At 42.1% G+C, this 26,754-nt stretch overlaps 2 protein-coding genes across 2 annotated transcripts; both read right to left on the bottom strand.

Moving 5' to 3' along the window:
* Positions 1 to 326: 326 nt before the first annotated feature.
* snpha (syntaphilin a) lies at positions 327 to 16,087 on the bottom strand. Its single transcript, XM_085783156.1, has 7 exons — positions 15,827 to 16,087; positions 10,408 to 10,523; positions 8,643 to 8,786; positions 7,283 to 7,432; positions 4,956 to 5,316; positions 2,246 to 3,334; positions 327 to 1,166 (listed from the first exon to the last, which is right to left on the bottom strand). The coding sequence occupies exons 2-6, from the start codon at positions 10,449 to 10,451 to the stop codon at positions 2,357 to 2,359; spliced, it is 1,677 nt and encodes a 558-aa protein (XP_085639282.1). The 5' UTR covers positions 10,452 to 10,523; positions 15,827 to 16,087; the 3' UTR covers positions 327 to 1,166; positions 2,246 to 2,356.
* A 1,585-nt stretch (positions 16,088 to 17,672) lies between these two features.
* rad21l1 (RAD21 cohesin complex component like 1) lies at positions 17,673 to 26,663 on the bottom strand. Its single transcript, XM_085782814.1, has 15 exons — positions 26,594 to 26,663; positions 26,094 to 26,260; positions 25,345 to 25,474; positions 24,219 to 24,318; positions 23,828 to 23,931; positions 23,341 to 23,448; positions 22,077 to 22,184; positions 21,800 to 21,901; positions 20,538 to 20,767; positions 20,353 to 20,434; positions 20,055 to 20,188; positions 18,683 to 18,793; positions 18,330 to 18,404; positions 17,800 to 18,108; positions 17,673 to 17,710 (listed from the first exon to the last, which is right to left on the bottom strand). The coding sequence occupies exons 2-14, from the start codon at positions 26,238 to 26,240 to the stop codon at positions 17,920 to 17,922; spliced, it is 1,620 nt and encodes a 539-aa protein (XP_085638940.1). The 5' UTR covers positions 26,241 to 26,260; positions 26,594 to 26,663; the 3' UTR covers positions 17,673 to 17,710; positions 17,800 to 17,919.
* Positions 26,664 to 26,754: the final 91 nt, after the last annotated feature.

Here is a 26,754-nt window from a genome sequence, read left to right as displayed (position 1 = left end):
CACTTAACTGTATGTACATCCTTTATTATAACCCAAACTCTTCAAGTGTTTTATATATATACTGTATACAGTATATACTGTATATATAGTCTGAACGCCTCAACTGTGCAAAGATCTTTTTGTGTGTGTCATGTAAAATTTGAAAATATATCACAGTATCAAAAGACATTTTCTTCACAAATCCAGTAAAACAAAACACTGCTCTGCTTCTGGATCATAAACTACACTACACTGCATGTTGAATCTCATCTCTCCTGTCGTGGCCTGGAAATCTGGTCCATATTAATGTCCTGCACGCACACACACACACACACACACACACACACACACACACACACACACACACACATACACCCACCTCAAGGCTTTATTTTTAGATCCAAACTGCAACAAATGGCTGACCTGCTGAAAACATAGAAGCACAGCGCCTTGTATTTCTCTCAACATCATCATCTCCTTCATGTCAGTATACGACTCTATACAAAACAAACTGCAGATCTGTATTGTTCTTTATTTCCAAAACAAACAAACAAAACTAGTGTCCATGTTTCAGTTTAATGTCTATACAGTTTGTTTGTTTTGTTTTGTTTTGTTTTTAACTCCCATTGGTAAAATATCAATGATCTGTCTGTTCTGCACCTGAGTACTAGAATACTATATGATCTACTTTTCACAAGGTCAAAGTCTGAACAGCTTTAAAACATAGTGTCAAGGGTGGAAGTGCAAAATGAAAATCCACTTTGCCTATACGCTCGGTGTGCTCTGTAAATCTATGAACTGTTTCTGTAAGTCATGTTAAGTAATTTATTTATTTATTGGTTGGGGAGGATGTTATTGATGCTAAAGAAGTAAATCAATTTCCTATAATTTTCTTTTAGAACATGATGATAAAAATAGAGAAGCATTCACTTTTTTTCTTCTTTTTTTTTTTTGGATAAACTGAATATTTTAGCCCAGATTAATCCAGTTTGGGCCTTTATTTTAATTCAAGCAGGAGAAACCCGACCCCAACATGCAAATTGCAATAAAGAGAAAACCACTGAAACTGCAGGCATTAGCAGTAAGTATATCTGAGTACTTAAAGTATTTCATAATGCACAACTAATCCTTTTGTTCTCTAATAATGCAAGGCATGACCACGAAATCACAAGGGCGTTGTGTAAAATCTAAAAAAAATCGGTAACCCCTTTAATTTACAGGCCGCTAATAACGTGATAATGTCAAGAAATAACGGTCAATTCCATAGTAATGTCATGTTTTTCATCAAGGCAAAAGACTACACATGCTTTTCATGCTTTGAATTTTTTGGGAAAGGCCAGAATTTTTCTCCACCAAGTCGCTGCAATTGACCGTTACTTCTGGGCTGTTTCTACGCAATCAATCGTTATTTCTTGGCTACATTTCTCAAAATTACTATGAAATTGACCGTTATTTCTTGACATTATCACGTAATTAATGGGGAATTGCAGTTTTTTTTTTACAATCTGGACCTTATTTCTAGCATAAAATACGATCGCTAACTCACCCAGATAACTTTGGTGTCATTTCAAGTCATTCCGACGAAATTAGCTCCAGCTGAGAGCCGCGTATATCCGTATAATGGAGTCTACAGGGCAGCGCAATGCAGCCTCTAAATAACACATTATCTGCAGAGAAACTTGTTCATTTCACCAATATTTTGTTATGCTGCCCGGCTCATTCTGATAATAATCATTCCGCTTCGGCATTCGGGTCCATTTTTATCTCAACTAGCCGGAGCTTTAGTGAGTCCAGGTTGAGGAGAGTAAACCTGTGGAAGCTGAACTTTGTCCAGCTGCTCATTTTGTTTCGACAACTTGGAAACTGCAGAAACGAACCGTAGCATTAGCAGTAGCAACAAGCCGTGCCACGCTCAGAGATGACATCATCCAGGTCAGAGGTCAGTAGGTCAACCTACAGACCCCGGATGTTGATAACAGCTAACCCCGGACTCAGAGGGGAATAGCACTAGCCTATCATAACTAAATATTGGTGAAATGAACGAGTTTCGCAGCGGATAATGTGTTATTTAGAGGCTGCATTCTGCTGCCCTGTAGACTCCATTATACGGATATACGCGGCTCTCGGCTGGAGCTAATTTCGTCGGAACGACTTGTAATGACAAAGTTATCTGGGTGAGTAAATAATCGTATTTTATGCTAGAAATAAGGTCCAGATTTTAAAAAACGGCAATTCCCCTTTAACGGCCTGTAAATTAAACAGCTACCAAAAAATCTTTTTAAAGCGGAGAAACATCCAACACATCAGCGCGTGGCTGCGTCTACACAGGTCGGGAGGTTGTTGTCTGAAAGTTGTTGGGTAAAAAAAAAAAAAAAAGTCAGATTGTTGTTGTTCCGTTCATGCTGGTGGGCCGCGGTCCTCGGCCGCCGGCGCCCTGGCGGCGCAGCGAGTGGAGAGCGACGGCGCAGCAGCCGCGCAGCAGCGACCCGATGTGGTACACCGGCAGGACGTCGCGCGGCGCGCCTCGACACAGCCACGCCACGGTCGGCACCACCGGCATGGCCAGAGCCAGCAGGTCGACGAGGAAGTAGCGGCTCCAGTGGCACAGCGGCGGCGAGCGGCCGTCGGCGGCGGCTCCTTCGTCTGCGTCGTCATCGTCGTCGTCGTCGATCTCCAGCACCGTGGCCTCCTGCCTCACGGCGTGCGGCTGGCAGGTGTGAGGCCGCGGCGTGACGACGTCCTCTGGTTTGTTGTCCGAGAGCAGCGGCGGCTCTAAGATGAATAAACTCTCAGGAGGAGGCGACGCCGGAGGTAAAGAGGACGGCGGCGGCGGATGCGGCTCCGAGGGAGTGACGATGTCCGTCGCCGTGGTTAAAGAAATGATGCTGAGCTCCTCGGCGACGCTCTCCTCCTCGCACAGCCAGGTCATGGTGGGGCTGCAGGCCTGCGAGCGCACATCCGGCTTCTTCTCCGGCGCCGTCACCGTCGCTGCTGCAGGAGGAGGAGGAGGAGGAGACGGCGTGGGGATCGGGTCTGTGACGGAGACGGTCGGGGCCGCCGCCGCCGCCGCCGGGGCCTCCTCCTGAGGTAGGTGCAGGAACAGGTGGTGGTGCGGGACGTAGGCGTGTCCCGTGCACCTGCAGCTGCTGCTACTGAGCGTGTGGCAGGAGTGCGACATCGGCAGCACGGTGCCGCCGCTGCACAGCCGCTCGTAGGTGGAGGAGGAGCGCGGCACGGTGAGCGGCGCGCGGAGGTGAGCGTGTGGCGGCGGTAGGGGAAGCTGCTGCTCGGACAGGAGCGCGGCTTCCAGGAGGAGGTGTGTCTGTCCTGCTGCGGGGCGAGGCGACTTTTCTTTCTGTCAAGGACAAAACCAAATTGTTACGCATCATCAAATACAGTATGGCGGGAAAGAAGGGTAAAATATGGGACTTTCCCGGCCAAAACGGGATACTTGACTGGTATGCTTCTTCCACGTGTGTCTTATTGACAGGTGGAGCCTATATGAATAAGTATACAAATGCATGGTGAACGGTAGGAATGGAGAGTTGGACTAAGGCTAACTAGTCCAGTTCGAACTATTACCTCTTTTCCACCAAACTGGTTCCAGTGCTGGTTCGGTGCTTAACTGGTTCAACTCTGGTGCCTCCAAAGAACCACTTTGCTTTTCCACTGATCAGAAGTCAGAGCCACGCTCCCCATCCAGGAGCTGCTCCTGTCTCTGCTGCTGCTACAGTTATAAACGGACCTGAACATTAAAACCCGGTCTGACCTGCGGGTGTTGAACACTGGACCCGACGTGGAAGCAGACTAGGCTTTTAATTAACGATAACTCTAAACCCGGCTGGAAAAAAAGAACGAAAAAGATGCTGTCTTCGCCGTAATCGCCGCGACCGGCAACTACGTTTCGAAGACGATATGTTTTGATATGAGCGCTAGCTGCTGTTAGCCACTGCCTGTAGCTCAGCTAGTTAGCTTCAACTGTGTTTACATCGATAAACAAACTTAATACGTAGCGATAACGTGTCTGTATATCTTAGCGCTGGTCTTGTTGCTAAGGTAACCCTGCTGCCAGCCCTTGGAAGAACCGGTTCTTAGTTCTGGCCCAGCAAGGAGTTGGTGCTGGTCAGCACCCAAACCAGTGCTTAGAGGGGGGATGAGGCCAGACTCTCCCGAGAAATGATATGAAATGCATTTGGGCGAGAGGCTGGTTTACGAGGCTAAGGTCGAACTAATCGGAAGTCGGACCAATCCCATGGACCCAAAATAACAGGCACCACACAGTCCTGAGTCCTCCCTCTCAGACCTGCACGCACAGGTCAGGCAGTCAAGCCACCAACACAACCCCTCACACCCACTCCACAACTTCTTTCCAACTTCTTCCCTCAGGCCGTTGCTACAGGGTTAGCAAAGACAAACTTAGTGAAAAAATCATTGATCTCATCCGCCGTCAACATCATCAACAACTCACTATGAAATCTTTTAAAGGGATACGCCAACATCTTTTTTTCGTGTCTTGCCTCACTCCGGAGTCCATGACCAGCAGATAGACACCATCCTTTCGACTGTGCGTGCAGTAACAAGGGAGATAGAGCCGTATCGCCCGTAATTAGCTTAGCTCAAACGCTGATAGTGTATAGGTAGTGTTAGTCTGCCTCCACCTAAAGTCATCAGAGGAACTCTTCAGCAACTCCAAACGGAAACTTGTTACTGCACGCACAGTCGAAAGGATGGTGTCTATCTGCTGGTCATGAGTGAGGCAAGAAAAAAAAAAAATGTTGGAGCGTATCCCTTTAAGGTTTTATTCTGTATTTACCTGTGTCATTCTGTATCTATTTGTTGTTTGTTTTATGTTATGTTAAATTGTGTTTTTCTGAACTTATGTTTCTTTAATGCACACGTCTAAGAAAAATTTCCATTGCTTTTTGCAGGGGATCAATAAAGGTTTTCTGATTCTGATTCTGATTCTTTGCGCTCACCTCTGGAGTGTGGTGGTGGCTGGGGCTGCTGCGCTCCAGCTGCAGGGCCTCGCTGCTCAGCCGGGTGAAGGTGGCGCTGCGGCTCAGCGTGCTGGCCGGCGAGCAGCCGCAGGAGCGAGACTTCCCCCCCGGCCGCGCTGCCTGCAGGCCTGAGTATGGCTTGTGGTTGTGGTTGTGGGGGTCTTGTTCGCCACCAGCACCAAGGTTGGACCTCACCGACTCCACCACCTCCTGCAGGTGCTGGATCTCCTTGCGCGCCTCCTTGAGCGCCAGCTGCGCCTCGACCCGGTGGCACTCCTCCTCGATCCAGTCCTCCTGCATCCGGTATAGCTGACTCCTCAACTCGTCTATTTCACAGTCTCTACGAATAGAATAGAATAATATATAAACAGACAGGGCTCAACACCACCTTTGCATACACACATGACGTTAAAGGGATAGTTCAACATTTTGGCAAATTGGCCCATTGCCATAATCCCTATAGTCATAGCAGTAGGTTCGTTACCTTTAATTGTCGGTGCAAGCTATTTTTAGAACGGCGGAGCAGAGCCGCGAGCTGCTCAGAGCCACGCTACGGAGGCTAATGGGATTTCTTGGTTTCCCTCATCAAACTCATCAAATACACAATCCAACAACTCCAAAACGCTCTGGTGGACAAGTTGTGACCTGCACATTCACCAGGCTATGAGATAATAACAGAACGTTACCAGACAGAGTTGTTTTAGAGGGAAATTCATGCAAAACCACTGATGCGCGTTCCTGTGGAGGACAGTTTTTCAGCAAACATTTGCCTCAAAAAGAACTCTGTCTGGTAACGTTCTGTTATTATAGCATTTTGGAGTTGCTGGATTGTGTATTTGATGAGTTTGATGAGGGAAACCAAGAAATGCCATGAGCCTCCGTAGCGTAGCTCTGAGCAGCTCACGGCTCTGCTCCACCGTTCTAAAAATAGCTTGCACCGACAATTAACTCTTTGACTGCCAGCCATTCTCACAGCAGCTTCCTCCAGCTTGCCAGGCATTTTCCAGCTTTTTGACTGATTTCCTTAGACCCACCATATATTATGTACTGTTACTACATACACATTCAACCCATCAAAGGAAAGAAGAGGGTCTCTAGTTTCCAGAAAAAAAAACTGTTTGTTTCTATCTTGTTCCAGTCTTGTGAAATTGGCGGTTGAATATAGGTTACTTTAGCCCAAAATGCCATTTTGGCACCAAAATCTTGAGAAAAAGAGGTTTTTGTGTCGGCTGTCATTTTCAGGTGAACCAGTACAATTGGCTCCTTTATATTTTGCTTTAGTGATGCCTCAACATCTGTACAGTTGTTCTCTTGTAAACAACAACTAAATCAACACTGACAAATGACTTTTGATGACAATAGACAAAATATTTAGCTACTGACACACACTACTGCAGCCTTTTTTCCTTCTTTTCTTTGAGTTACAACTTTTTATTTTCTTTTTTTTAGTGTGTGTGCGTACGTGACGTGTGCATACGTGTGCATACGTGTGCATACGTGTGCGTGTGTGTGTGTGTGTGCGCGCGCGCGCGGATCAGTTCGACAGGTTTTTGTAGCCGAAACACGGCGCTTTAGATCAGATCCAGCTTCCTCTGGTCAGCAGGCAGCGGTCTCACTCACTCTCTCTGTCTCACACACACATCTACACACACACACACACACACACACACACAGCAGCTCTGGCTGACGCCCCATGAACCCACAGCCACAGACATGTGCGCTCACAACAGACAGACACCATAGCTCTCCTCGTCACGTTCGCCGGCGCCGTCCGTTCCTCATCCACACTAGATCGGGGATTTTCAAGCTGCTATCTGAGTGATTTCTCGCAAAATCTGGCGACTTTCCAAACGCTCTTGATGACTAACGACGAGCGATCGACGGGGTTGTTGTTACTAACGTTTGTGCTTTGTATCACGGAGCTGCACGGAGCTGCCGAGCCGCCATGAGCCCCGCCGCCGCCCCCTAAGCTCTCACCGGCGGCCAGAGTGTCACGGAGCGGCGGCGCTGCAGTCAGACACCCGCTCCGCTCCGTGAGGGGGGAAAAACACGCTATAGTTTTTATATCTCTCAATCCAAATGTGTTTTTCTGCACTTTATTTTGATGATACAAGTCTGATCTTCACAGAGGAGTAGGGCAAGACATTCAACATGGCGTTGCCATTAAAAAAACGCTAAGACGAGATAACTCGTCTTTGGCAGTCAAAGAGTTAAAGGTAATGAACCTACTGCTATGACTATAGGGATTATGGCAATGGGTCAGTTTGGCCATTGCCAACATTGTTTACTGTACATGTTGTTTTTACCTGTGTTGGAGTCGCTCCACGTTCTCCCTCAGCCGGGCTCGCAGGTGTCGTATACACACCTCCTTCTGCTGCAGGGGGGTGAGGTATTGCTCCGGGGTCGGGGGCCTGATCCCATGGTTGTCACTACAGGCTGTGTGCTTCGCCTGGCGCCTGGTGCATTAAAAAAAAGGAGTTCAGTAACCCTTTAATTTACAGGCTGTTAAATACATGATAATGTCAAGAAATAGCATGTAATTGCATCATAATGTCTAGAAATAGCAAAGAAATAATGGTCAATTTCAGAGTAATGTTGAGAAATATAGCCAAGAAATAACAAATCCTGTCCTTTCCCAAAAAATTCAAAGCATGAAAAGCATGTGTAGTCTTTTGCCTTTACGAAAAACATGACATTACTATGAAATTGGCCGTTATTTCTAGGCTATTTCTTGACATTACTACGTAATTAACGGCCTGTAAATTAAAGGGGTTACCGAGGGTTAATTTACACAAAGTGCTTCTCCTAATCACACGTGAGAACTGAAACCTGAGAGTGTGGTTAAGACAAGAAAAACAAGTTAGAGAGCTTTTTTTTTTTTTTTTTCAAAGGAGGTTAAATCGAAAGCAACTGGACTTAGCTATATAGGAAGACGTTTCACCTCTCATCCAAGAGGCTTCATGAGAGGTGAAACGTCTTCCTAGACAAATATCTAAGTCCAGTTGCTTTCCATTTAACCTCCTTTGAAATACTATGACCTGGGCAAATGAGAATATGCACCGGCTTAAGTTAGAGAGCTCAATTAAAAAACATGAAACAATCACACAGAGACACAAAACAGGGACTCAATACATGAAACATGAAAATGAAGAGACGTAAAATGATCACAGAGAGATGAAATATGACCATAAAGGCAAAAAAAGAAAGAAAGAAAAAGCCATAAAAACAACTACAAGTAATATGAGCACATCCCTCTTTTGTGTGTCTTTCAGGCTGGGTGGGGAGGTGGAGCTGTGTCTGTACAATAGAGACAAATGAGCCAGATCAAGCTGCTGTTGTTACGAGGCCCTGAGGGCAGCGAGCTAAACTGCAGTAAACAAGGAGTCGCTCGTAAAACAGCTGTAATTAATGAAATATTGCATTTTTATTAACATCTTTGATAACACCGGTGCAGCTGAACGCACACCAACCAAACACACACACACAGCTCTTTAATCAACCTGTAGTGAAGCCTATAAAAGTCGGCCTTTGTTGACATTGAATCAGCGGTTTGTTGATTCTGCTCCTCTGATGCTTTGGGAGGTTTTTTAGTTTGCATAAAGTTGTTCTTCCCAATCTACATGTAGTCGTAGAAAGAATCTGAACATGATGTTATAATCTCTTTACCTGGGTGTGCTGGGGTAGGTCCGGGCCGTGGGGCTGCTCTCCACCGCTCGACCCCGACCAGGGTAGGTGTGAGTGCTGGACGTGTCACTGGAGTATCGCCCACCACCGCCGCCGCCGCCACCGCCACCTGTGCCCACTGAGCGCCTTCAAGGGAGAGACACGGGTAAACCAATTAACCGAGAAGCAAATATGTGACTCAGGTCGGTTTATTATTAATTTATTAACAGACTATGATAAGCTCCACATATAGCCACTCCTTCTATAATGAGACAAGAACATTGGTTACAGTTCATTCATAAATGTATTATACATTCTTATTACCTTAAAACAGAGGTCTTTGGCCTAAGAAAGACAAACCAACAATAAATGAGTGGACTGATATAATTTATAATATATATATTATGGAGAGAATTACATATAAACTAAGGAACCAAACTGAGATTTTTGTAGAAAACTAGTCAAAATGTCTCACCAATGTGTCAACTGTAAGACCGGATTTCATATAGATGGCAAAGATAAGTTCAAACCCTTTAATAGAAAATGTTTTCTCCTATTTCCAAGCAGCATTTTTATGTTTTTATGTATGATATGCTTATATTTTACTTAATACCCAAATCCTCCCCTTGTCATGTTATGTTATATTACGTTATATGTTTGGCGCCCAGTTGGCGCATATGTGTATGTTACTGAAAGAAAACGAATAAAAAGTAAATTAATAAAAAACAAACAAACAAAAAAAAACCTCTTCGTGGAGGTACTGCAGTTTCTCAGTTCCCCACCTTCATTTCCCAATAACAGCCTCAGATTGTATTGTAACTTACTGATGTGTATGTCTTTAACCTATTAATTACCTATATGAGCAAGGTGTCTTCTTTGTCCTTTATCCTGACAAAGATCTATGTGATGAAAACGTTGATCCTCTTAGCCTATAATAAACATTTGAGGAGCTACGACAGTGTGCCGACTTCACCCTTTTTTCCAAAAGTCTACTTGTTTGTTAGTCCTGCACGTGCAATACTTTGGATGTGCGTGCTCGATCCAACTATTGTGTTCACTGCAGGGCGGAGTCACAGTATTTTTTGTTAATCAGACAATTTTTAAAATATATTTTTTCGTTTCAAGCTCGAAGAACTTACACACACCTCAAAAGATAGACAAGTGCGTCAGAGAGAACCAAATACGTTCAACAGAGAATACCCCTAACCTCTCATCAGGTACGATTACACAGTACATGGCCCTGTAGGCCCAGTTTTATATATAAAACACAATTTTATACAATATACTGTATTTAGTCGGGGGTCCCTGCAACATCTCTCCATCAGATTACCTGCCTGAAACAGTTCCTGACTCCTTTTTCCACCAGTTATCGTCTCTGACACTCAACACAGCACTTGTTTTTGTTTTGTTTTGTTCTAGTCATGGCTAAATCCACTGCTAAGAAAGCCTTCATGTTTAAGCTCCTTCAAATCAGAACAATTTAACTGCAAATATCTGATCCACATCCTCCTCTTATCTCTCTACAATACCTTATAGCTTTTAATATGACTGCCTTTAACCATAATACTTACTATTGTGTCTAATACTCTGCTTTGAGTATGTTCCCTTAATCTAGGATGCCTTAACATTAACATTAGTTTTGTTTTTGTCTGTTTGATTTGTTTGGTTGTTAGTTGTCTTGTCTATCTGTGGTTGTATTGTATTGTATATATTGTTGTCTGTAGGATTTTTTATTCCTAATAAAGGTGTAACAAGGAGGCAACATTACCTGCGCTGACCTGAGGACGGCTTTCGACTCGGAGTGAGAGACATTGATGTGGACGTGTCCTCCAACCTCTGTGCTGTCGTCTCTAGAGAAGGACGCTAGGAGCCATCACAGCTGCACTGAAACAAACAGGCATGACAACAGGAAGTCAGCCGGCGACAATCTGAAATTACTAATATTTAAAGATGTAAAAAAAAACAAAAAACAAAAACCCTGCCATCCATAAAAAAAAAAGAAAAAAGACTCTGATCCACATCACATCGCTCAGTGCATCTTTCAGTCTGCAGCGTGTGGTCATTATTTGCTTCTTCACTGGGACTCAGTGACAGCAGCCTGATAAAAAAAGAAATAGTCTAGGCCTGCAGCAGATAAAGGCTTCTTTCTGTGCAGACACAAAGGAGACACAGTGAGTTCACAGCCGGTGCAGCTGCCTCTCTCTGAGCCGTGTCCTCGCGTCTGCAGAGCTGCAGATAAACACCAGAAAACACGCTCACGTTAACCGGGGTCAAAGAGGCAAAAACACACAAAAAGACCGGAGACTGGACGCTTTTTTGGTTGGTGGTCGTCGTGGTCGTGGTCGAGAGAGGTCACCGGGGTCGTTACCTGTCCCATTAGTGATGCTGATGGAGCAGAGTGGGTTCCTGTGGGTTTAATGAAATGAAAACGCTGCTCATTCAGGACACAGTGACCTTCAGAAATGACCAGGATGAAACAACTGTTATGAAAAAGTGATTTGTGGTGTTCAGTAAATGAAATTTTCTGGTCTCTTGGACCGGGGGTTCCCAAAGTGTGGGTCGGGACCAGTGTTGGGAACGTTACTTTTAAAAAGTAATTAGTTATAGTTACTAATTACTTCTTCCAAAAAGTAACTGAGTTAGTAACTCCACTACTTCACTATAATAGTAACTAGTTACCAGGGAAAGTAACTATTGCGTTACTTTTTCTTTCCAAGGGCATTTTTAAATTGTATTTTATTGTTTTCATATATTTCACTGATCGCAATTATGGAATGCGAGTGTGTGTTTTATTGAAAGCGAGGCTGGTGTGCCTATGAAAATAGGTTACAGTGGGTTTTTTAAGTGCTGTGGCTGCCTACAAGCAAATCTCATATTGTCTCTGTACAAAGACAACAAAGACCTTTTTAAATGTGAAAACAGTGGAGACCTATTCAAGATTTGCGTTTGGGCAACAATAACAGGAAACATCGAAATTAATTTATTCATGGCCACATTAAGTGAAATTATTAACTTTACCGATTATCCATCTGATTATCTGTCCTGCTGCGAGCACACAACTTCTCAGGGTATCCGCGGATCCTTAAAAAGTCTTAAATTCATGTATCTACAATTAAGGCCTTAAAAAGTATTACATTTATTAGAAAATTCAAAGATGGTCTTAAATATATAATATATAATACACAGCATCATTAAATATGTATGCACTTAATCTTTTATATGAAATAACAGGGTATCCGCGGGGTCTTAAAAAATCTAAAATTTGAAAATCTAAATTTTAGGTCTTAAAATGTCTTAAATTTGTTGAATTATTGTGTTCAAGTCTTAAATAATTTTAGTCTCGCATTTGCCCCTAAAAAAAAATACATGTGTGAACCGGGAAAATCACAAAAAAGAAAGAGCACAACCTGTGATTGGTCAAAAACTACAAATCCAACAATTCTCTGGCCTCAACAATAACAGTAGTTAGTGTAAGTAAGGGAGAGTGGAGCTGTCGGTGAAAAGAGGAAACAACGCCACGTCTGGTCCTGTTCTATGTTGTTCGTTCACACCGTCACCGTTTATTCGTTACGTCCGCGGTGTAAAAGGCCGTAACGCAAAGACGCAATTAGGCGCGAGACGCGATTAGGCGGGCGACGCGGTAGACGCGACTTTTTTTTTTTGCGACGCAATACACGGGATTTTTTTTGGGCGACGGGACCATCGCGTCTTCGTCTATTTCATCGTGTTTGGTGGGAAGACCCACAAGGGGCTTCCCACCAAACACGAGGAACGCTTTTTTTTCGCTCGAGTTGTGGCGCGCGACCAAACGCGAGATACGCGATTTCTCGCTCGTTTTGACTTTGTGTAAATTCGCGTCTTCACGAGCTCGCCCATTTTCACTACAACAACAACATTTCTGCTCTCATCAACCATGGTTGAGGTCACAACGCTGCGCTGTACCTGCTCTGGAAGAGTTCCGGGCTGATGAGCTGCAGAGACTTTAGAGTTTAAAGGAGCAGTGCGTCGCTGTGTCGGACTGTTTGGATTTAATGAGGAAGCTGCACAGAGTCAGGTGAGCAGAAGCTCAGGACAAACACTTCGCTCCGGGACATAATGTAGCTACACCTCACATGTTCTTGTCTTTTACCTCAAGGAGATTAAAGTAGTGTCTGTACTTTCCCTCCGATCTCGGCAGCTTCCCTCTGCTAGTTTGTGTGTGTGAGGCTAAACTGCGTGCGTGTGTGGTTTGTGTACAAACTGAACACTGCCTCTGATTGGCTTAGCATGAAACCTTACTCTGCCTCAACCAATCAGCATCACTATGTGGTTGTCTCGTCCCTCCCTCCTCCCCCCTCCCCTCACCAAAGGAGAGAAGGAAAAAGAAAAACAGTTTAGCAGCTTCTGTGTCTGAGATGAGCCAAGTCGGAGGACAACGGCTTCACTGAGTAGTTTGTAACGCGCCTCATTTAATTGTCGGTAACGGTAACGGCGTTGTAACGGTGGAAATAGTAATTAGTTAGATTACTCGTTACTGAAAAAAATAACGCCGTTAAAACGCCGTTTATTTTAACGCCGTTATTCCCATCACTGGTCGGGACCCCCCGGTGGGTCGCAAGGCACCGAGAGTGGGGTCGTGAGATGATTTGCAGAAATCAAATAACATTTGAGAATGATTAGAAATACTGCATTTTAGCTGTAATTTATTAAAGGGACTACGAGGTGTTTTCACACTACATTTCCTATGAGCCTCCGAGCGCATGGCAGAATTCTTGGACCAGTGCAAGACAGACAAAAGCAAAAGCATTTGCCAAGAATGTTTTCATTAATCAATAACGAAAGTCGGAGGTTCAAAGACGATCAGATACCGATCCGGCGGCGTTATTCCCATGACCCGCCGGGCAGTGTCTGGGAAACCGAAACTAGGAAATGCTGGGCGAGCCAACCACTAAATAATAATATTAAAATAACAATAAAGACAAAATGATATATTTATCGAAAATGGACCCATTAACAAGTGTGGGTAACGTAGATTCATCCACATTAATATGAGACTCTTTTATAACCAAAAGCAAACTCCTCAGGGGGAATCTTTAAAAAGATAAAAGTAGTAGTTAAAATTAAAAATAAAACCATGCAAATAAATGTTCCTCCCTTATCTTTAGATGCCTACGGATCGTGTCTTTTGGGAAGATGATCTGCGAGTGGCCGTCTCCAAAATTTAACCCTCTCATTAGGAGAGATCAACGATGAAACATAGTAATAATTCCCAAAATGTAAATTTGCTCAGCAGCAATGTTCACTCATAAGTAACATGGATATCACTTTGACTGAGGTATTCTGCTTTTATCTTCAGCGTACTACAGTAAATCCATGGCCTCTCTATGAAATTAATAATTTAATGTTTATTACCTGTCACGTAAACATAGAAGTATTTCAGTATCAGTATCAGATGTTTCCAAATGCTCTCGTCTCTCTGGAGTCCAGGATCTTTTAGGTTTCACTCACTTTCTGTACATTAGGTTTTGACTTTGTTCAGCACTTCACTGTCCTTGTCCTACATGTACAGTGTCACTTTGTTCAGCTCAGACTTGGCTCCGAGTCCTGTAGTTGACTTTTTATTTTGTCAATTTAACAATGTATATAAAGCTGCACAGACACAGGGAGAATTATCCTGCACGTTAAACTATCAAAATGTAAAGTCTTATGCCATGTAAAGTCATATGATACAAACTCTGTTGTGATTTTATTCCAACTAAATGTTGAAGCTTTTTCATAGAAAGTTAATTTATAACTGTACAGAAATGTTTTATGGTTTAAATGAGAAACTGTGTTAAAACCAGGATTTTAGCACCAGGATTTTTAATTGGCTCCTCCAGGCTTTTCTCTACATGATGCATAAATTATGTTACTGTAAATAAAACATAGGACTTAGCGAGTTCACTCATGGCTCCACACTAATGCACTCAGAATTATGATATACATACATTTAAAATAAAATAAAAAAAATGCTTTTTATGACCTCTGCACACAGCCCTTGTGCTTTATTCATTCATAATTTCATGACCTACCGAACATCTATCAAATCTCAGTCTACACACCAGAATTAGCCTGTAAAATATTCATCATGTATAAAGTTTTAATTGCACACTTCAAACTAAAGTGTCAAAACTCTCAAACTTGACCTCAGTTCTTGCCTGAAAAGTAAAGTAAAGTAAAAAAAACAAACAAAAAAAACCCTGGATGTTTGAGATGATGATCTCCTCCTCTCAGTATCAGGATATTCTCAGCTCGGTATTAACACCATAAATCCAGGATGGGGACAAAATGTTCTGCTGTTTTTTTCTTCATAAGTCCCTGCAGCTCTGGGAAACCTGCTGGTGCTGATTCAGGCCTGAAATATAGCTACTGTACTACACAAACACACACACACACGAATACACAACTCAGCTGATAATTGAAAATCACAACTAAAAAAACTCAAACGGAAGCATCACATCACATCACATCTTTTTTGGGATCTATATTTAAATTCTAGGACACCGAAGCGGCGGCGGCGGCGGCTCGTCTCGCTTTCCTTTGGTCTGTGCAACAAGTGGCGTGTGTGTTATCGGTGAGAAATACGCCATGTTACGTAAGTGTGAGTATCGATGTGTGTTTTTTTTTTTCCCCCAGTGTGGAGGCGGGCATCACACAGCACAGCAGGTGGATGAAACTGAACTTCAAGCAGCGTTTAGATAGACGTGGAAATAAAGAGTCTGGAGGATGAAGCGCTTCGCCCATTAATAATAATAATAAGCCTACTGACGGCGGCGGCAGAGCTTTTCATTAGTGGTTGTTAGATAAGCAGAAAGAAAGGTCTGATGTGATGATGATGATGATGCTGAGGAGGAGGAGGAGGGAGGATGATGATGATGATGCTGAAAAAGTCTCACCATTGTTTTTGCATGCTCCACAAACAGGACACCTATACTGTAACGCCCCGGCAGATACTTCTCATTAAATTAAAAAAAAAAGAAAGAAAGAAAGAAAGAAAGAAAAGCCACCGCAGCCCGGTCTCCTCCTCTGATCTTATAACAGCTGACTAACAGTTATCATTCCCTGCTGTGTCCTACATACAAGGATACCACCACCGAGTCTCCAAACGGACACACACACAAAAACACCGACACATCCCGCATTAACAGCGCCTGTAGGAAACGCTTTACCATGCCGGCAGGTGGGAGCTGAGCACCGCAGAGAAGCCTCGGTTCCCTCCGGACTGGATGGTCGCTGCAACAGTCCCTGATGATGATGATGATGAAGATGATGGTGGTTGTTGTTGATGTGTTGGTGTTGGTGTTGGTGGTAGTGGTGGCCGCAGCAGCAGGAGGAGGAGATGGTGCTGATGCTGAGAGTCCATCCTGCAGCCGTGGAGCACGGAGATGAAATGAGGCAACTGCGTCTGCTGCATCGGTGCCTCTTAAAGTGACAGTGGAGTAGAGGAGAGGAGAGAATAGAAAGCTACATTTAACAGAGGAGCTGAGTGCATGAGTGGGGAAACTGAAGGCGTTTTTTTTTCTTTTTCATGACGGGTATAATCATGTCTGATGGGTTAGTTAGAGCCTCCTCTTCTTCAGGGCTGAGCTGCAGCGGTACACCTTGTACAACACCTCGGATGATGAGGATGATGGATGTGCAGAGACTAGTGCAGGCCACGCAGAGCAAAGTTTGTCCCTATGTGATATAGAAACACATTTTTATACAATCCACAATGGACAGAATATTTTCTCAATAACTTCAGAGCTGATATTAACTATAACAACTCAGCTGTGAACTCCAAGAACAAAGTGGGAAATGGGAGTAACTTCACAGACCTGTGATAAAAGCAATTTGTGAATGAATATACATTTACAGTACAAGACTGTAATCACTGGCTAATTTAACATTAGTGGCACTACTGTATTTACTGTCTAACACAGTGGTTCTCAAACTCAAGGACCCCTAAATTGACACGAATCAGACCACGGACGCCCATTGGACAAAATTCTGAAGCAAATACACAAATATTTGTTATGAGACTGAAGGACATTACTTTTTTAGTCAATGTTTTTGGAAATATTGTAGAGAACTTTCTGGAAAACAGAAAATCCTAGAAGAAACTGGTAAAACTTCTTTAAAAAAAAAAGTGGTCAAATTTCTAATTATATAAGTGTTATAAATAATAATAATAATATAGAAAACTTCTAGAAAAAAGTTGGGGACCCCAACCCCACTTTGAAAACCACTGGTCTAACATATGTTAAAATGCCTCATTGACATTCAATCTGCTTTCCAAGTGTAAACAAATCTAGTGAAGCGTCAGTCAACAAGATGAAACTATCTATTTCCCTCCTTGAAAACACAGGAACAATGTTAAATGTGTTAATGATGTAATGTCAATAATATCTGCACTTTAAAGTGATTATTTTTAAACATTTATTTATTAAACGTCAACTTTTTTTTCTCTCGTGTATCAAACACAACAAGGAACAACAGTTGGAATAAATAGTAGTAAAACACGTAAACAGTCCTAAAACACCTCAAGAAAAAAGCTCCATAAAATAAAATACAAGTATACATATAAAAAATTAACTATTTCAAAAAATCTTTAAAATATTCAGATTTGATGAAATGTTTTCTCATCGACGAGCTCCTCTTCCTCACAAACGAGAAATGCAGAGAACAGGCACAAATATTCATGTTTTAATATTTACAACTTTTAGTACACAGGTTTTTTTTTTTACAGGTTCTCCAAATTTTATGCTTTTTAATCCCACAGAAAAACTGCAGTAACCTATTTTCCCTGATGATATAATAAATCAAATCAACTCCACTGGAACCTGAATGAGGATGGCAACTCTTTTTGATCATCAATTAATCGTATCACTGTTTTTTTTTTTGCAAAATCTTAAGGTATTTGAGTACAAAACGTACGGTAAAAGTACTTTAATGATACTTTTTTGAGTCATTTATGACAGTAAATTGATAATTGAGATTTGAACTGATGAACGAACAAAACAAGAAAACAGTGAATCAAATTCATGAACTATTTATTAATACCTTTTATGGTCCTTTATCTTGAGGGTGGTGTATATATATATTTTAGTCTTTTCAGGACCTGCTCACACCCTGGTACAAACACGTGACATACTGTATCTTCAAGTTTGTGTTTTTAACAAACACTTACCACTGCTTATTCTTAACACTGCTACTGTCAGTCGGACCTCAGCTCATGAATGAAAACTCTGTCTGTGTCTGATATTTGTGTTTTTTTTTTTTACTAATTGTAGAACTTGGGTCCTGGCGTGGCGAAGACGTCCTGGTAGGGAGCGCTCTGGTGCAGACGGACGGCTTGCTGTTTCTTGAGGACGAGCAGACAGAGGAAAGTGGCTGCAGCGTGTGAGCGACTCCCCCCGTCACACAGAGCCTGCAGGCTGAACGTGGTGTCATTGTCGCCATGGCTCTGGCTCTGACACACACACACACACACACACACACAAACACACACACATACACACATACACACTCAAATTTAATTTCCCAGAATCATCCCTAATCCTGTCCTGGCTTTCTCATCTTTAAATCCCTGTCCCTGTGTCAGGCTTTGCAAACACGTTGCTCTGAATCAGCACACTTTACATGTGAGATAGAGTGGTAGTAAATGTGCAAAATCTATTTTTAGGTTCTTACTTGAAGAGTGTAGAGAAGCTTTTGTGCTCGTCTGGTCATCCTTTTCTCTGCAGCGTCCTGGCTGTTCACCACAGACTGCAGGTTATATAAATTAAAAAAAAAGGAAAAAAAAGGGACTATAATTCACTTTGGGATGCTGGGCACGGCTCCGAGGCAGCATGTGAAATTAACACCCGCCATCTGTCAAACGCTTGTCGACTGTTACCGGCCCCTTCTCACAGATAACCGTCCATTATTAGTTCACTTTCATCCCCGAGAAAAAGGCCGGTGAGATGTGGAGTCTGACAGAGTTTGGTTCCCTGCCCTGTTTCCATTTCTATTTATCTGTGTATGTGTGTGTGTTTTAAAAGCACCTGAGTGAGGATGGAAGTTGACTGAGTCTCCGGCTGCACGTAGGATGGATGGACAAACATGGAGTCTTCTGATGGGAGGTCTGGATGAGTGAAATCTGACCTGTTTTCCTCCTGACGAACACACAGCAAAGATAATAGCATCAACATGGTGGAGCATCATCATGAAAAATTACAATTTTAACATACACACCATCTACCGTATACTAGGGTTGTCACGAGAACCGATAAAAATACGTCGGTACCTGCTTTTATCAGTACTGTGAATATCAGATATACAACCTTACCCTTCCGCTCCAACTGCGCCACAAGTCTGAGCTCTATCTATCTACAGTGGTGTGGCGTTTGGACCAGAGTGAAAACAAACGTGAAAAATGAAACAAATTGTATAATTTTTGCATGTTAAAACAGTTCTCTTGTTTAAGGACTTGAAGGAAATTGTATATATGTATGTATGTATGTATGTATGTATGTAATTGTATGCAATTGTGGATCATGACCTTGATGAATTTGTAAATTGTATAATTGTGTGTTTTTTGTAATCAGGGCGTCATTGAAAAAGAGAGCTCGCTCTCAATTGACCTTCCCTGAATAAATAAAGGAGAATAGAAAGGAAAGAAACGAGTACTGACTACATGCCTTTCTGTTTTTGTTGAGCTATATTTACTGTTTTAAAGAGGAACTAAGCAGGATTTCTCCCGTGGCTATGCTACATTTTTACCTTAATTAAAAAGCTCCGGAGTAATGGTGATCATTAACTACATGACTTGTGACTTGTTACGAGTGAGAACGGCGGCTCTCTGTCTTCACCTGGTGTCTCACGGCTGAAAACCAACGTCAGTGTAGTTACTCGGCCGCCGCCCCGGTGTCCCAGCTCTCGTCTCTGCACTCCGAGACACAAACGCGCTCCGTAACCCGTAATCTTTTGTTTAAGACGGTTAAAACTACACAAACACACACGTCGTAACATCGTATATGTTACAGTATGTAACGTTATCCACCACTCCATTTATTGATTTTTCGCCGGCTTTGTTGTCAACAGATGCACATGGCTGAGAGAGGAGCGTAACCAAAACAGCGGAAAAGCGAACGGACTTGCATAGTTACCCTTTAAATTCTGTGCAGGTTGAGGAGTTGTTGAAGCACAGTGGCGCAGTTAAATACAAGAAAGTTTGATTTGAAACAGTTTTAAAAAAAAAAATAAATAAAATAATGAATTTAGAAGTGCATCGGTTCTGTTTTTTTATTTTTATTTTTATTGTGGTATTGAATGAGTATCGAGAATCATGGAAATTCACTGGTATTGGTATCGACTACTGAAATGTAGTAGTAGTGACAAGCCTGCCATCTATACACCAGAAATCTGGATACTTACTTGCTCCGAGTAATTCTCAGTCTGGTTGTTCATTTGATCCAGAGCCGTCAGCTCAGTGTGAGTCCGTTCAGTGTCGAGCGATGAATCCATGACGCTGATGTTCTCGGCGGTGAAGGCGCTCATGTCCCTCTGAGCTGCACAAGCCACAGTGATGAAGATGGGATTAAACCAACAGTGAGATCTCAAAACACATTGATAAAATAATTACCTCACTAACTGAATATAGATAAGCTTTTGCTTCTCCCGCTTTCCCTTTCGGTCATATGAACCAAATAAATAAAATATGGAGTATCTCTACCTTCTTGTCCATCCTGGCGCAGCTCCTCGACCTCGGCAGAAGCACCAAAACACTTCACATGGAAAACTGTCTCGGCAAAGAGCTGAAACCACAGAATGAGATGTAAACAGTGAGAGCAGTAACTGAAATGTAACGTTTGCTACTGATTCTTTTATGATATAAACCAGAGACTCTTTTTTTTTTACCTCTTTGATCTGTGGAGCTACAACAGAGGAACATGGCTGCACAAACAGTTTGTCCGAAATTTTGCTCTCCATGTACTGCATGTCCGCCACGGTCGGAGGGGCCACGTCCAACGGGCCGACCAGGTCCGAGTAGTCTGCTAGCTGCTCTCTGATGGAGTCGTTGCTCAGCTCTTTAGTCTGGTCCACAACCAACTTGCGTTTCCTCTTTCCCTTTCTTGTTTCCAAGTTGGCTGAAGAGAAACGGTAGAAAGTGACAGAGCTGCTTGTTTTTATGCTTTACATTCAAACTAGTGATGTCACGATTATAGATTTTCTTGGCAAGATTATTGTCAAGAGAAATAATCACGGTATCTTGATTATTATTCGCTATTAATGTGTAAAATCAAATATAGTCAAAATGTAATTGCGTCACTAATTATTTACACAAAATATTTTAAGTATCTATTAATGTAGGACCAATTATTAATCCCCCAAGAGAAATGTTTGAAATATTAACAGTTTTAAAGTTTTTAGTTCTAATGACGATGCTTGAATTGCTTTTTTTGCATATCTGAAAGTTAAAGGGATAGTTCAACATTTTGGCAAATTGGCCCATTGCCATAATCCCTATAGTCATAGCAGTAGGTTTGTTACCTTTTATTGTCGGTGCAAGCTGTTTTTAGAACGGCGGAGCAGAGCCGCGAGCTGCTCAGAGCTACGCTATGGAGGCTAATGGAATTTCTTGGTTTCCTTCATCAAACTCATCAAATACACAATCCAACAACTCCACAACGCTCTGGTGGACAAGTTGTGACCTGCACATTCACCACGCTATGAGATAATAACAGAACGTTACCAGACAGAGTTGTTTTAGAGGTAAATATATGCAAAACCGCTGATGCGCGTTGCCTTCAGGAACAATTTTTCAGCAAGCAGTCTCTGTATTTACCTCTAAAACAACTCTGTCTGGTAACGTTCTGTTATTATCTCATAGCGTGGTGAATGTGCAGGTCACAACTTGTCCACCAGAGCGTTTTGGAGTTATTGGATTGTGTATTTGATGAGTTTGATGAAGGAAACCAAGAAATTCCATTAGCCTCCGTAGCGTAGCTCTGAGCAGCTCACGGCTCTGCTCCGCCGTTCTAAAAACAGCTTGCACCGACAATTAAAATTAACGAACCTACTGCTATGACTATAGCGATTATGGCAATGGGCCAATTTGCCAAAAATGTTGAACTATCCCTTTAAAGGACAACGGTGTAAGAGGTGTTTGTTGCGCCTACGAGTGATGGTCACAGGTTCGAGGGCAAAGGCCTCCTCCTCATTAGCGAGCAGGGTGGTCTCGTCCGGCGGAGGGGTCGCCACCTCCATCCTGCTGTCGGCGTCTGTGAATGTAAACACAGAGTCAAAACTATCATTCACACCATAAACTTACATTCAAAGTACAAAATACAGGCACTGAACTACTGTAAGTAACCGTTGGTGCTGTGCTTTAGGTTCAGTGGAAAGTGAACACAGGATGTAAGTGATGAAAAGACATCAGGATTAATAATTCATCACCTTGTTGATCGTTCTCTGGACTGCCCGGTGTCTCTGAAATTTCATTTTGCGTCTCTTCTGGAATGAGGTCGGTGGACTCAGCACGACCACTGGAGTTTGTCAGGAAGTCTACAGGGTCAGTAAGAATGACCGTCGGTCACTCAAGCAGAAAACAGACCTGAATCATCATAGTATTTGATCACAGAAGAGGGACTTTTCCTCTATTGAATGAAAGCAGAGAGCAGCCTTTTCCTATTTGACTGTCATTCAAAAGATATTGATAACTCATTAAGAGGAAGCCAGGCACTTAAAAGGATACCGGCCATTAGGGAACATGAAGGCCAGACTGAATTAGTGCCTGACACTGGGTATTAGCCTCACAGAGATCAAACCTAATGGTGCACTTGGGAAATCCTTGACAACTTGTGAAATTGGATAGTTGTCCTTTTAAACTGTTGACAAAGTGCAAACACCACTGGCAAACTGGGATGAGTCCAGGATACCCTCATGAATTCACACTTTGAATTGTGACATTTTCGGAAATAGCAACAAATTTCATGTGTTGGGTTTAGCCAATTTATTTCTTTTCAGATTTTTTTGTGGGTCACTGTTTAATTTAATTGTATCTTTGCAAACATTAAATTATCCCACACTGAGAAAACTCAGTTTTCCCTACATAATTGATATTTTTTCACAATAATAATGTCTTTTATCCTTGTTAAGTTGGCATATTTGTGATTTCTGAAGTTGTCTTGACAATATGTGTACAATTTGACAATGTGAATGGAGTTGCTCATAGTGAGACTGTACACAGAATTATTACCAAAAATTGCAGCTCTGCTTTAGAGAACTTGATAATGGCTTCCAGCTCATTGTTTAGGTGTCAGGCTGCAACTTCCTCTGCTCTCATAGCATAATTTCCAGAATAAGTGACTGACTGGCGAGCGTTTAGTGACTTTAGTGACTTGAAACGACGATGAAGAATGATAATCTTGCTTCATAAGTGATATTTGTAGAGACAGGGAACTGTTGGATAACACCTCTTCAAATATGATGATATGCCAGTGTTGTTTTCACATCTTATCTCTGCTGCTTCCCAGTGGTGATAAATGTGTTACCAAAGTTTTGACAGATGCGGTATTTTACAGCCTATTGATTGGTAACTGGTACTTGGTTGCCTGGTTTGCCAAAAATGATGCTCAAGTCCACTATCAACAAAAGTTAATGAGTCAAATATCACAAATAAAATATGGTAAGAACCAACCAATCAATTTACAATACCTACCAAGTAAGTCGAATACTTTATCTTCATCTCCAAACGTGTCTCCATGTTGACGCAGGCTGTGGAAGCTCATGTCCAGCAGTCCACTCTGGTGTGATGGGGACTCCTCCGCTACGATCGGAAAAAACAACAGGAGGGGAAAAGGTGCTGGTATTTAATGGCGGCTCTGCAAATACATTTAGCTTTAGCGTCGAGGGTTGATGATGTTGTAAATTTTAGAGACTGTCAGTAATTCCTGTGAAAAGAATAAAACCAACAACGTGAGGCTTTGTCTCTCAACACACAAACCTTGAAATAATAAAATAGATCACAAGTCTATCCTTTCATGTCCAGATATCAGGTTTTTAGCTGCACTGAAAATACTTAATAATCAGGATCAGTTTGTTGTTGGATTGGGCAATACATTTACAGTATGTTGAAGTTGCTGTACCAAAGGGTTAGTCGCTAAAATAAGAGAAACAACACATAAAATCATGCAGCAGGTTCTTACCGATGTCTTCCAGGATCATGAAGTCATTTCCAAAATCCTCTTTGAGAGTGATTTCCTCTGACCGACTCTGATTCATTGTAAAGTGGTCCACGACATCTATGTTACTGGCGTCCCAGTATAAAGACAACACAGTGTAGAGGCAGACACAACATTTATTAATTAGGCTTAAAGAGACAATTGAAGACTGTCATAGAAAATTACATTCTCACAAATCATATAACATCATATGGTTTTAATCACAGCAGGAAAACAGACCATTTGTAATAAAAAAAAAACATTTCAACTGTGTTTGTGAATAAACCTGGAAGTGTGTTTGAACTCCAACATGACTCATCTCAAAGAAAACTGCCGTGTAAACAACGGTGCAATGGGGAATAGGAGACAACTGTACCTTAGGGGCGGCAGCTGAGAATCAAAAGGAGTGAAATCTTCAATCAAAGTAATTGCTTTCACTGTTGCCTCGAGCCCCTCCTCAGGCAAATCTGTCTGGCCTGGTGGGTTGAGAGAAAAACAAGGGAAATGATAGAAACACACACTGATATTTCTTTGGAGTGGGCAAATAAGGGAATATAGACACAGTTTGCTGTTTCTCATGTTGAGTAGACATCTGGATTTATAGAGGTCTTCAGGGTTTTACTCACTCATATTTAGTTCAGCTAATTTGGCACATGCACTACAGTATATTATATTGTGATATACTGAATTCAGAGATGCTACGTTTGTTTAACTGGAAGTACTTTTTGGCTGCAGAGATGTATGAACACATTCTGAGTCTGCCCTTCTCTGAGGATGCTTCAGTGACCTTCATTTCCAAAATACAATGTTGGTTAAGTAATAATGTGTATGTCACCCTCTGGTGGTTGGTCTTCAGAAAAGTTATCAACCAGTATGTTAGGCACAATTTCCTAACAGTGAGTGCAGTAATGCAGGAATCCTGTAATACATTCTTTTTCATTAAGGTTATTATATTCAGTTTTTGTTGAGGCTTTGTAATCATTGCACAGTATTGAACTATGCAAAGATGATTCTGTTCTTTAGACTATACTCATTAACATAAGAATAAAAACACTTGTCATTGTACCTAAAAAAAAACAAAAAACTGGCAGCCTTGTACATAAAATGAAAACAATAACTTGATTTCAGCACAATTGTCCTATCTGATTGCAAAAGACAAATGATTTCTGCAGTGTAAACCATTACTGTGCTTTTTCACAGTGCCGATTTTTGCCTCATTTATTCAAGAGGAGCCATCACATTCACATCCACAAAATACACATAAATACAGCCTCTATGGTTAAAATTACACATTAAGCAAATTGTATTTTGAAATGTTGTCTGTCTGTTCAGTAAAAGCATCCCCCAGCCATTGCTGTCACTCCCCTACCTTTGCACAGCCTTAATTATCATTTCAGCCAGTCCAGTGTAACCACAGGCTTTCAAGCCCTGTGGCGGCTGTTTGTCACCGCTATTTGCATAACTGCTTGCAAAACAAACAAACAAAAAAACAGATGCATTACCTGGCCTGAATGACATTTTAATTTTAACCAGGGCATCATTGCAGTCTGCCAGGAGATACTTTGCTTTTCTTGAGTAGATCCTGACCACACCGAGGAGCAGATGACCGGAAGTCCGCAGACCGATTTTCATCTACAAAAGATCACACAGACATCTCTCAGACAGCACATACAGGAAATGTTGTAGTCAAGACAACCTAACTCGAGACCAAGACCAGACCAAGACTTTGAGGGGGTCGAGACCGAGACAAGACCAGGATCAAACCAATGTGAGACCATTTTCAAGACCATTACTGTATTCTGTGCCAGTACTCATAATAATCATGTAGCTTGACATTTACATTACTCCTCAGCTAAAAATAAATGATAATTTGATATAAAATCTATACCATATTTACATGAAACGAAGCTATGATTGAACAGACGAACCTGCTTAAGTCTTTCCCACTTTTGACACTGGTGCAACCAAGTTTTTCCAGATCATGACACAAGCAAACACTTTTGTAGAACAATTCTAAGCATCTTAAAGTTATAGATTTACATTAAAAAAAACAAAGTGAGCCAGTGACAGAGAGGCATTTGCTGCTAAAAAAAAATGCAGATGTCACTGCAGCTGTGGTCTTGAATGGTCTCGAGAAAAAAACCGAGTCCAGCTCGACAGGACCGAGACAAGACCAAGACACTACAGGTGCACAATTTCCCATCGCATGCACGGTGCAGGTGCAGGGTTGTCACCTGTTCATAATAATTACCTGTGGAGAAATGATATCTCTGATGGTTGTCTCCAAGTTGCATTCAAACACATGAGCCTTGGTGAGTTTCCTCTCCCAGTGCGCTGCTAACCAAATTTTGGCTAGAGGTCCCCGCTTGGACGTGAAGAGTTGCGTGTAGAACAACATGTTGGAAAGTTGACAGCCAACTGTGACAGACAGACAGACAAACAAACAAACAACCAAACAAACACAACGCTGATATTATTAGTGAGTAGTTTGACATTTAGTTGTATCCATTTTTTCTTCTCCCTCAGTTGAGCTCCAGGTTTGCTAGGAGGGCTAATGCTAATGCTTCAGACAGACGTTAACTTAGTTTACAAAATCACGGCGGCGTCAACGTCTTGTAATGCAGCTAATAATTTACACAGAAATATACAACGTGCCCTTTTAATTCATTTATGTACAACAGACACAAGTATTGAGTTGTTGTTGTTGTCAGTAATAACAACAACAGCAACAACAACAACAACAGAACCTACCTTAACCGTGAAAGTGCCGCTTTTTTTTTTTGACGTAACGTTACAGAACGTGCACTACTGCGCGTCACCAACGCTCGGAGCAACCGTTACCATGGAGGGAAAACCCGCCCAAACTGAGACGAGCCCCTCGGTTTTTGTTTTTAGCAGTATGATTCAGAGTT

The sequence above is a fragment of the Trachurus japonicus genome, chromosome 7 (genome assembly GCF_045865225.1).
Source record: "Trachurus japonicus isolate A0001 chromosome 7, Traja_1.0".
Taxonomy (NCBI): domain Eukaryota; kingdom Metazoa; phylum Chordata; class Actinopteri; order Carangiformes; family Carangidae; genus Trachurus; species Trachurus japonicus.
Note: the sequence above shows the minus strand (reverse complement) of the source record. Positions and strands in the feature narration are given on the sequence as shown.